Below are 12,056 nucleotides of genomic sequence, written 5' to 3'. Positions count from 1 at the left end.
GTGGTTAGGAATCCACCTGCCAATGCAGGGGAACACGGGTTCGAGCCCTGGTCTGGAAGATCCCACATGCCATGGAGCAACTAAGCCCGCGTGCCACAACTACTGAAGCCCACACGCCTAGAGCCCATGTTCCGCAACAAGAGAAGCCACCACAATGAGAAGCCCGCGCACCACAATGGAGAGTAGCCCCTGCTCGCCGCAACTAGAGAAAGCCTGTGCACAGCAGTGAAGACCCAATGCAGTCAAAAAAACACAAACAAACAAACAAAACTCTAGGTCTCATCTATAGGCAGCCAGAGTGTGGTATGATGCAGTTGACTATCAAAAATCAAAGGAAGATGACATTCTTTTTAGTTTTTTTATTCATTTATTTTTGGCCACGTTGGGTCTTTGTTGCTGTGCACGGGCTTTCTCTAGTTGCAGCGAGCAGGGACTACTCTTCGTTGCGGTGCGTGGGCTTCTCATTGTGGTGGCTTCTCTTGCTGCAGAGCACAGGCTCTAGGCACGTGAGCTTCAGTAGTTGTGGCACATGGGCTCAGTAGTTGTGGCTCGTGGGCTCTGGAGTGCAGGCTCAGTAGTTGTGGCGTGCGGGCTTAGTTGCTCTGCAGCATGTGGGATCTTCCCGGACCAGGGCTAGAACTTGTGTCCCCTGCACTGGCAAGCAGATTCTTAACCACTGCACCACCAGGGAAGTCCAAAGGAAGAGGACATTCTAATCTTCCAGGCCATATCTGCTTTGTGTAGCAGTAAGAAAGGTTTTATGCTTCATCATTCAAGTGTTTTGTGGCATAACGTCAGACATAATGTGTGTTAGATATTTAGAAATGGCTAAATGACTAGTTTTTCATAGCTTAAGAGTCTGTCAAGCAGTCTGAAGACACCACTAAATCAGGCTCTGGCTCAGACTTACCTCCATTTCTCTCCATTTCTACCTTCAACCAATGAAGTTTTAAGGGGTTTTATGGGCTGCTTAATTAAGTGCTGTTTGTGAATGTTTTCATTTTTCCAAAATAACAACATCAGCTTCCTTTAAAAACGTTGATAGGGATGTACAATAAATCCTAAAGAAACTTCAAAGTCATGCTATCGATATTTATGAAGTTCCATTAAAAACACAGTGGTGAAGAAACATTCATTTCCTTTCCCCAGATGAATGGGATTAATATCAGGAAATTTCTGAGAAGATGTATCTTGTGTGATTTTCCTCAGGCTTTCATTTTGTGTTACTTATATGTGGTGTGAGTTCAATTTCTGGAAAGAGGTTTTTCAGGTCAGTAGCTCTGAAGGTGTTCGTCCAGAGAATGGGGGTGAGCACATCATGAGAAGGATAGCTGAGAAGGCCACACACCAGCAGCCTCTTTACCTGGCTTTTGAAAGACAATTCCACTGCCTCAGTAGAGGGATTGTGGAGGGATGGAAAGAAGTCATTGGCAACCCGTCAATTAACAACTTGATTCATTTCTGTTAACCCTCAAGTGACACCAGCCGTAAATGCAGATTTATGTCATGGAAAGCAGACACATCAGACACCACGCAGGGCCCTTAGACCTGTCGCAGGTATTTAGACACCATTCTTGAGGCTCAACAAATGGGCCGGGCTTCCCTGGTGGTGCAGTGGTTGAGAGTCCGCCTGCCGATGCAGGGGACACGGGTTCGTGCCCTGGTCTGGGAAGATCCCACATGCCGCGGAGCGGCTGGGCCCGTGAGCCATGGACACTGAGCCTGCATGTCCGGAGCCAGTGCTCCGCAATGGGAGAGGCCACAACAGTGAGAGGCCCGCGTACCGCAAAAAAATAAAAAAAAAATTTTTTAAATGGGCCCCTGTGTCTTCGCCGTCTTGCCCTCCCACCTCCTGTTTAATCAAAGGGAACGTTCACTGTTTCAGGAGATACAGAGTTTGCTCACCAACTGGAAGGGGCCAGACCTGACCAGCTACGGGGAGCTAGTTCTCGAGGGGACCTTCCGCCTCCAGCGGGCCAAGAATGAGAGGACGCTCTTCCTCTTTGACAAGCTGCTTCTCATCACCAAGAAGAGAGATGACACGTTTACGTACAAAGCTCACATCCTGGTAGGTCCGAATAGAGGTGCCGGGCGAGGACTGGGGCGCTGGTTCCATCCTCTTGCGAGCCTGCCTCCCCCCCTCTGCCTGCCCCTCCAGTGCGGCAACCTCATGCTGGTGGAAGTGATTCCAAAGGAACCCCTCAGCTTCAGCGTCTTCCACTACCAGAACCCCAAGCTGCAGCACACCGTGCAGGTACCAGCACCCCCTCGCCTCCCTGCCCTTGTGCGTCATGCCTGAAGGCCTTTGCAGGACTTTCTGGCCACCCCACGTGTGTCCCGTCCAGTCGGAGGGTCTTAGGAGTGTCTGTGTCTTGTGACTGGTGGGGTGGCATGACTGTCCACATCTCCTCCTGGTAGGCAAAGTCGCAGCAAGACAAACGCCTGTGGGTTCTGCACCTGAAGAGGCTGATCCTGGAGAATCATGCGGCGAAGATTCCAGCTAAGGTAAGACCGTGAGGGCAGCAAACAGTAAAACTGAAAGGAATTCAAATCCCAGAAAGACAGCCTGACGGCAGCAAATGTGCATCTTCAAAATTAAGACAGTTGAGAGACAGGCTACGTAAGGATCAACCGAACCAGCCATTAGTACTGAAAAGATTCATATGTAGGGAGACTCGGTGGAAAGTTTTTGGTTTGTTGTTGTTGTTCCTTTTGAGGCTTGAAAGAAGAAACATAAGGCAAAGACTGTAAGGAAATTTCTAGAGAACTAGTAGAAAATAAAGGCAGTTATGAGGATTATTCAAAGGTGTGCTAAGCACCTAGGGTGAATAAAGCTGGCTGAGGCTCTGTGGGAAGCAAGATCCAGACTCAGCCATGAAGGAATTTGCAGACCAGGGAGCTGGTCATATAAATGATATGATGAATTTAATAGAGGTGTAAGCCAAGTATTGTGGAAGAATAACGTGTTCGACTTTACAGTCAAGTGAGGAGAGGAAGGAAAATGCCTGTTTCCTCAGTCCTGAAGGATGAGGAATTTTTTTTATTAAGTGGGGGAAAAGAAAAAGGGAAACCAAGCTGAGAGAACAGTGTAAACAAAAAACAAGGAGGTGCGAACAGGGGCCCTGTGTTCACAGCACACAGAGTGTGCCCGGACGGAAAGGTCGAGTCCTCAGGAGATGCAGTTGGACGTAAGACTAGAAAAGTGGAACGCAGTCAGCCAGCCTTTGAAGGGCTTTGAACACAAACACTGAGGAGCCTGGGTTTTCGTGGTGGGAAACTACTGAAGGCTTTGGAGTGGGGGGGGCGTGGCATGGGCCGCCCTGTGCTCTGAGAGTGTAACTTTGGGACAGTGTGACGGTTCAGCTGGTGGAGTGTGAGTGGCGGCAGGAGAAGAATGAGCAGGCTTCCACAGTGGCCTAGAAGAGAGACGAGGGGCACTGCCAGGGAGCATAAGACGGGGGGAGGGGCAGAGCCCATCGTGGAAGCAGAGGGAACGGGGTTTTGCCCACCCAGTGCGTGAGGAGAGGGAGAAACAAAAGTCAAGGATGAGTCAGGAGCTGGGCCAAGAGGATGGTGTTGTGAGTTCCCAGACGGGTTGCCCAGGGGAGGGACCGATTGGGTGGGCCTGAGAGGGAGCAGCAGGGACACGTGGGCAGGGGCGGCTCAGCTGCAGGGAGAGACGCAGGTCTCTCCACACAGCTAGTCACCGAAGCCCCGACATTTGATAGGAGGACCCACACAAATGTGTAAAGGAAAGACGGACCCCTGGGAATCCCAACATCTAAGTGACCAGCAAGGGTTGGGGGATTTGCAGAAGAACCAAAGGAAGAGCAGCCAAATGAGGCAGTGAGAAAAGCGAAGGAGAGAAGTGTGGTGACGAAGGAAAGTCACTGAGAAAGAGTGGAGTAACCATCTCAAAGCCTGCAGAGAGGAGGACAGATTCAAACAGAAAAGTGGATATCAGATTTGGCAACTAAGAGATAAGGGAGAGAGGGCAGTGGGTTGACAAGAAAGGGAGAAATAAGGAACAGACTGGGTGTAGCCTTCTTTGTTAAACAAAGTTCAGAAGAGACAAATGGTGGTAGTTTGAGGGGTGGTAAGATCAAAGTAAGACGCTTTGCCCTCGTGAAGAATATGGTGGACATGTAGGCTAAGGGGACAGGGAAAGGGAACATGAGACAGTAAAGATAAGAGGTGGGACACCCCTTGGAATGTGACTCCAGGGAGATGGCAGAATAGGATCATCCTTAACCCCCAAGTTTCGGGGATGGGGGCATGTACTGTAAATATAGTCTAATAAAAACATTAGGGCTTCCCTGGTGGCGCAGTGGTTGAGACTCCGCCTGCTGATGCAGGGGACACGGGTTCGTGCCCCGGTCCAGGAGGATCCTACATGCCGCAGAGTGGCTGGGCCCGTGAGCCATGGCCGCTGAGCCTGCGTGTCCGGAGCCTGTGCTCCACAACGGGAGAGGCCACAACAGTGAGAGGCCCGCATACCACAAAAAAAAAAAAAAAAAAAAAATACACATTAGATTGTGAACTTGATGCTGGAAGCTCAAAACTTCTTATTTACTGAAAAAGTATGCAAGAACAGCTAATGCACACCTCCATATGTTTGCAATATGGCTTTTGAAAACATTTAAAGGGTAGGAGTAACCCATTGGTCTTAGGAACCAAAACATTGGTGCGGCTCCATACAAAAGTACTAAATCTTTTCGCCTCTTCTACACTGATTACACTATTTATATTCACTTTACCAGTAGGTATAGGAGTTGGTCTTGGAAAGGGTCAGAAACATCTTCCCTGAGCTGGGGGAGAAGAAATGTGAGAAAGGATCAACTTTGAAGTGGACTTGAGGGAACTTAAAAGGTTTGCCTTCACTGAAGTTGGTGGTAATGGCATCTACTGGGTGAGTGAAGCAAAGATGGGGCTGGATGTCCGAGGGAAAGTGGAGGGGTTCAGAACCCATGCTAAAGAACACAGGCTAGGGACTTCCCTGGTGGTGCAGTGGCTAAGAATCCGCCTGCCATTGCAGGGGACACAGGTTCGATCCCTGGTCCAGGAAGATCCCACATGCCGCAGAGCAACTAAGCCCGTGCACCACAACTGCTGAGCCTGCGCTCTAGAGCCTGTGAGCCACAACTACTGAGCGCATGAGCCACAACAACTGAAGCCCACGTGCCTAGAGCCCATACTCCACATAAAGAGAAGCCACTGCAATGAGAAGCCCACACACCGCAACGAAGAGTAGCCCCCGCTCGCCGCATCTAGAGAAAGCCCGTGCGCAGCAACCAAGACCCAATGCAGCCCAAAATAAATAACTTAAAAAAACCCCACAAAAACTAAAAAGAAAGAAAGAAAGAACACAAGCTAGCGAGTCAGTAGGGATGACTACAGTAATCTGTGAAAGGATCCTAGGCCCACTGAAGCCGGCCACCATGAATGTGTGTGTTGATCCAGCAACTCAACACTAGTGTCGAGGAGCCCTGGGGCGCATGTGGGTTCCCCAAGGCTGAGGACTGGCAGAGTGGTGAGGGTGAAGGTTAAGTGGGCAAGGGAAGACAGTGCCACCCAGCATCCGACCTGCAGTGACAGAGCATGATTTCCAGGCTGAGTGGAGAGTGAAACCAACCGGGAAAACAGGCACAGGTTGAGGGATAAGTCAGAGAACTGGTTCAGCAAGAGTTAAGGTGGAGAGATGGAAAATACAGAGATGTGTAATTGAAGAGGGGACTTGTGGAGTCCTGCGGAAAGGGAGGGCGCTTCTGGGTGATGATGAGGCTCTGGGGGCGGCTATGATTGTGTGTTGCTGTTCTGGGGTGGAGGGAAGGGTGATCAGAAGTAAAGTGACGAGGAACTAAGGTGAGGGTGGAGAATGGATATCCACGCGTGTGTGGGGAGATGGTCCGTGCCCAGGCGAGGAGGACTGAAGTGGAGCCGTAAATGGATGGGATGATGCTCATGAGAGTAGAACTGGGTGGAAAATAAGGAGATCTGAGATTTCTGAGAAAGGAAAGTCTATTTGCTCTTTGAATAGTTTTTGAAAAGTATCTGAAACTTGTTCTCAGGGGCTATCAGCAGTGATTCGGTGCCCAGGAAATGAATGTGCATAGGTGTGTGCTTTGACTTAAGCATGAGTCGCATCTCATCAGGGTGTTCCGAAGTGTCAGGTAGCTCATGCAGAGAGGCAACTGCATTTGCTTCATGGTTAGCCACTTGTTTGCTGGCCTTGTGACTGGCAATGCCCTTCTGAGCAATGGCAGTGTGTCTTTGATTTGCCCCACCTGTAGTTTACCTGTCCCTGGGAAAATCAAAACTGCCAAAGGGCTTCTGAAAAGCAGTTATTGGCCATTACAAAATGAAACGAGCTTACAGACCTTCCTCTTTCTCCCACACTAGGGGTGTGTATTCCAAGCAGTTTTCCCTTTATGTTTTATAACGGTTAACAGAGTCACAGTAGAATTGTGCTTTTTTTGTCCAAGTTCCTGACCCTTTTAGATGTAAATAGATGTAAACATTCTATTTCTTTTAGCTACAGCTTCTTGAGCACACATACACTGTGCTGAGTACTTTATATTCTTATTTCACCCTTAGCAAAACACCTTACGAGAAAGGTCTTATTCTCCCCATTCTAGAGAAATAAAAACAGAGACTCAGAGACGGAAAGTAAACTGCCCAAGTTTATGCAACTAGTATACGACTGAGCCCAGATTCAAACCCAGTTCTTCCTGGATCCAAAGTTGATCTTAACCACATAATTCCTAGAGAAAATGAAAACACACTTATTTAATATACTTTATCCACTCTGAGCTTACAATAATTTTCTATTTTATTTAAGCAGGATTATTACTAAGTTGAAGTTTTCTCTCTTCTCAAGACTGTTTCTTAAGTTATTTTCTTGAAGCTTTCAAACTATATTTACTCCTATCAAATAAAAGAATTACATAATGGGAACAAAAAATGTACCGCCGTTCTACTGTTAACACAGCTGTAGAGGTTAGGTTCCTCGTGACCTCCTTCCATTCCTTTAATTCAGTGATAGTCTCTGGCTGACCCCTAGTGGAAAAATGCGGGAATAGACTTTTTTTGAAATTAAATGTCGAGACAAGAAAAAAAAATACTGAGTTCTCGAAGTCAAGTTTCTAGATACCAAGAAACTTTCTGGAAATTAGCCATATGGCCCATCTATACACATGGTATATAAACTAAATTTCGTCCAGATTAGTTGGGAATAAGGTTCAGGTAGAGACTGTTGCATTTCATATATTCGCATGGTTCTGCCAATGCACTTCATGGAAACTGAGCTAACGTTTGTGTCTGAAATTAACTTCAACTAGTAACCTCAAACTCTGAATGTATGATAGAAATATCAGTGTCATAAAAATCTAAGCATTTGTTTTCTCAAAACTAAGGTGACTGCATTGTTTTGTGGGTTTATTTTTTTTTTTGGTTGCCCCTGAGCCCAGACGTTTTTACTGTGATATCATCACATACTGTGACAAAGTATTAGTAAAATTATTTTTAAAGTTATTTTTAGCATAATGTTTGTAGGTTCCATTACACTACCCTGAAAAATGAAAATGACATGAAAGTGGCGAGAAAACCTACCTACTTTTTTTCTTCTTTGAATCCTCAGGCAAGATGATTCATGTTAAGGCCATTAACTTATCTTTTCACTGTTCCCTAAACATTGATAACATATGGCAATAATTACACAAAAAGAAGCCTCAAAGCTATAAAGATTGGAAGCTGGGTGGGGGGGTTGAGTCGGGGAGAAGTATGCAGAGAAAGCAAGAGTCAGGGTCATCAGGGCCAGTCCCCTGCGGGAGTAAATGGTAACTAACTTGGGTTGAGTGCCTGTCATTTGGTCCTGGTAGCGACTTTGAAAGGTCGCTCCTATCTTACCATCTTACGGTCAAGAAGCACATGCAGGAATGTGAGAGCACCTGCCTAGTTAAGTGCTAAAGCCAGGATCACAAACCATGTCCTCCAGGGTCCTTCTCCCAGCTCTTTCTCCCCGTCTGGGAGGTTCTAGGGCACACACAAGTGATGGTAGGTACAGGGTGCTGGGAGTGTCAGCTGATGATAATCGCATAATATTTTGAAGGACAGAGGAAGTGTCCAGCAACTATTTTGCATTCAGCTCAGAAGATTTATAATGCCCCAATGATATGGGGAGGGCTGCTGGTGTAGATCCTAGGCCCTGTCCCTTGAGCCTTTGGTTCCATAGATCAGGGCTGGATTCAGTAGACTAGGGTTGGGTAGCAGGAATCTAGATTTTGATACGCTGCTCAGTCAGATTTTTGAACCTTCAGTGAAAGTTTCTCTCTCTCCCTCTTATCTTCCCTTCCTCCTCCTCCTCCCTGCCTGTGTCTCCTTCCCCTTCCCTCCTTCCCTCCCTCTTTCCCTCCCTCCTTCCCTTCCTTCTTTCTTTCCAGGTGAGGGCTGTAAGCTTAGCTCTGGGGCACCAGTGGTACAGCATCTACCACCCACACGAGGACGCTCATGTGTTGGAATCCCTTGAACTATGTGTTAATGCCTAAAAGAAATGAGTTTTGTTTTTTTTTTTTTAAGCTTTTCCAAAACCACTCATTCAGGTGGGATAAGACCTGTATTAGGATTGGTAGTTTAAAGAAGAAACAAAAAAAGGTCATTGCAATTATAGCTACACCTCTTTCTTTCAGGCCAAGCAAGCAATACTTGAAATGGATGCCATTCGTAAGTTTTCTTTTCTACACAATTTGAAATCTCATTGTCTCCTTGTATCTCTCAAGTTTCTACAAGTTTATGGCAAATGTCAATTGTGAGAAAGTAGCAGCTCTCTATTCACTGTTTTAACAAACAGAGCCAGCAGACAGTATACCATCTTCCTAAGCCATTGGCTTGTTTCTACCATGATTTCTTGGTTCATCTGTGAGCTCCCCGATGGCTTGCCACTGGTCTCTGCATCAACTCACAATGTAAGATATGCTTCCAGGGTCACCCTTGCCCCACCTCTGCCACCACCAAAAATGAAGGTCCCACAGTGCATTTCCCACCTCACTCCATTAGCAGAAAATCTATGTTGATTATCTGCAATAATCACGCTAACTAGATAGGTATTGGTTCTCCAGATGCAGGTCACATTTTAAAATTACAACTGCCCCACATACGTTATTGTGTCTCTGGACTTCTCATAGCAGTCAGAGAGTAAATATAAGTGAGGTCTTATAAAATAAGACCTGTTCGAAGCACTTATCACATCCTTGTTATCTCCCAGATTATATAGAATTTAAAAAGAAACAATAGCTTTCAAGACTTACAGCCAGGTCTGACAGAAACTTTTACTTAAAACTTTCTAAATAACTTACTTTTGAGGAATCTTTCCCCAAGAGCAAACACTGATTCACTTACCCCCACCCTACCCCAGCCCACCCCCCAGCCTGCTGGTTTTTAATTCTCCAGGGGGGGAAAAATAAAGAAACATGACTGAAGTAGAAAAATGAACACCGCCACTGTCACTGAGGATTCCCCACTGCATGTCCATGAGATCCCGAGAAATGATGCGAGGGGATCCCCACCAGAGAGCTGGGCTGGGGCTCCTTGCCCTGTGTTCTCTGAATCCACTTATTTTATTCAGTGGAAATCTCTCTAAGGTTCTTTTTACTGAGGTATAGTTGATTTACAGTATTATATAAGTTATACATGTACAATAATTTTTAAAGATTATACTCTAGTTTTAGTTATTATGAAATATTAGCTATATTCCCTCCGCTGTACAATATACCCCTTATTTCTTCTATAAATGTATATAATATATATGGGCACTCTGAAGAGAAGGCAAGGTCATGGATGGGCATGTGAGAATTAGAAGAGATGGAGGAAGATGGGGATCCAGAGAGGTCAGCTGTTCAGTGTGAGTAGCTACATTCAACACTGTTTATTTATTCCCAGGCTCTGAGCTAGCTCTTGGACACCATTAAGATTCTGTGAGCACACAGAATGATGTGAAGCCTCTAATTGGTGCCATGTGCCTCTCTGCCAGGCCAGGCCTGGGCCAGAGCAGCTCAGCCTAGGAAAATAACCCTACTTGCCCTACCCTGACTTTGGTCTCAGCTGGCTGTGAACAGAGTAGGCCAGTCCATTGGACCAAATGGCCTCCGACATTGGAGAAGTGTATGTGGTGTTTAACCATCCTCAGAACTTTCTTGCACTTCAGATGCCCTTGAAGAGCCTTACCCCAATTTGAAGAACGCCAGTCTACGGCTATGTCCTAAAATTGTTTACCCTCAGGCTTTAGGGTGCAGATGGTCTTTGAAGGTGCTGCAGTACTTCAGGATTAGACCAGATTTTCTTCATCCAAAACCTGTGTACCCCTTAGATGAAATAAAATGAAAACCCCTTCTCTGGGAAGAGAACCTAAACCATTCATCACATGTTCAAAGGAGCCATGTCTAGAAAAATATGGAGAGTCGCTGCCAGGGTGGACAGCTTCCACGGGGGCAGGAAGGCTCACCTCCCTCCACCGCCACGCCGGGCACAAATGCCTCACAAAATTGCTACCTAGAGGGAATCCTCCATTTGGTTTTACCTTGACAGGGCCTCTGTTGTGGCCCATCGCCGCAGTCTGTCAGGGGCCTTGGTAGCAAGTTCAGCTGCAGGGATTTTTACGTTCATGGAATTGACTGACCACTGTGGGTCTTAGAGCTGCAGGTGAGTCTGAGTGGGAGTAGGAAGTTATCACACCCTATACATTTGAACTAACTTTCTAGTAAGGGTAGAGCCAATGGTTATAGCTCTTTCTGCCAGAGAGTGAAAAAAAGAGAGTACAGAGAAAGAGTGCCTGTGTGTGCCTGGTGGGTGCTGGGCAGGGTTGGAGGAGGGGTTGTGGGCTAGCTTGCTACTAACACACTCCAGTAGTCAGTAAACAGAAAGTCTTAGATGCATATTCAACACCAGTTACAGAAGGAGGGATTCTACCATGCCTGAGGAAAAAGAATAAATCCATAGGCATCCAAAACAAGTCCTACCCATTTTCTGAGACGTTATGGAACACTTCATTCTTAGAGATGCATGTGGTTCTTACTTTACAGATTACCCAGGCTTCTGTTACAGTCCTGAGGGAGAGACAAAAGCCTTTTGTGGCTCTAAAGATGGTTCTGCTCCATATCGGCTAAGAAGAAAATCTGGTAAATAAGATGCGGTAATCAAGATAATTATGGGGCGTTAGTCGTGAAAGTCCCTTTCAGTCTGACAAAAAGGTATATTCTTTCTGGTTTTTGAGCACACCGCCAGTTTGAATACCTTTGAGAATGCCTCCAGGTGGGGCTCTCAAGCTTTGGTTCTAAAACTCTTTCTACTTAACTCTCTATTTTCCAGTGAATATAAAAAAACATGTCAATCAACTAAGTTCACTTTGTATAGCATGTTATTACCATTGGCCTGCAGGTACTTAAATTCTGTTTACTGTCGCTAGTGAAAAATTGTATCCTGTAAATGACACATCCCAAAGAGTATTCAAACCTAAAATTTTAACACACATTTGCTAAACCAGACTTCATGTAGTATTCCCTTAGCCCTCAGATTTTTTTTTCCATTTAAATCAGCGTTTATTGAGTATCTACCTAATTTCCTGCACTGTACTAAGAACTGGGAAATGTACGCATAATACACAGGATTCCGGCTTGCAAGGAGTTTGTAGTCTAGTGGGAGAGTCAAAAAAAGGTTGAATAAATACCAGTTCATACTATGGAGCTGTAGTAGAGGTTGAATGGAAGAAAGAGCGGGGAGACAAAGGAGAGAGGTGAACCCTCTAGGAAGGAGAGACAAGGCCGTACAGACCAGAGGACCAGTACCCCAGATGGAATCTGGGGGCTGAGGAGCCTGATGGGGTGGGAATAGCACATGCAAAGGCCCTGAGACTTGAGCCAGCGTACCTTAGATCAGACAGCTATTGCCAGTTGTTTGGCTTGGCTGCAAGGTGGGCCGGAGGTGGAGGTGGGCAAGGTCAATCGGAAAGAGATGTGGCTGGAAGTACAGATTGGGCCCTGATCATGGAAAGCCGAGTAGGCCACGCA

General features: G+C 46.3%; 1 protein-coding gene across 4 annotated transcripts in view; it reads left to right on the top strand.

The window, feature by feature from the left end:
- The window catches only part of PLEKHG1 (pleckstrin homology and RhoGEF domain containing G1), a 229,563-nt gene that overhangs the window by 200,191 nt on the left and 17,316 nt on the right, over positions 1-12,056 (top strand). For all 4 annotated transcript variants that reach the window (XM_082633368.1, XM_082633367.1, XM_082633369.1 and 1 more), the window contains 5 exons: positions 1,886-2,068; positions 2,159-2,254; positions 2,419-2,505; positions 8,685-8,718; positions 11,073-11,168. In XM_082633368.1, the coding sequence (XP_082489494.1) occupies positions 1,886-2,068; positions 2,159-2,254; positions 2,419-2,505; positions 8,685-8,718; positions 11,073-11,168 (496 nt within the window). The remainder of the gene's footprint in view (positions 1-1,885; positions 2,069-2,158; positions 2,255-2,418; positions 2,506-8,684; positions 8,719-11,072; positions 11,169-12,056) is intronic.

Source organism: Mesoplodon mirus (genome assembly GCF_964341445.2).
Source record: "Mesoplodon mirus genome assembly, chromosome: 10".
Taxonomy (NCBI): domain Eukaryota; kingdom Metazoa; phylum Chordata; class Mammalia; order Artiodactyla; family Ziphiidae; genus Mesoplodon; species Mesoplodon mirus.
The sequence above is the reverse complement of the archived record's forward strand: the minus strand, read 5'-3'. Positions and strand labels throughout refer to the sequence as shown.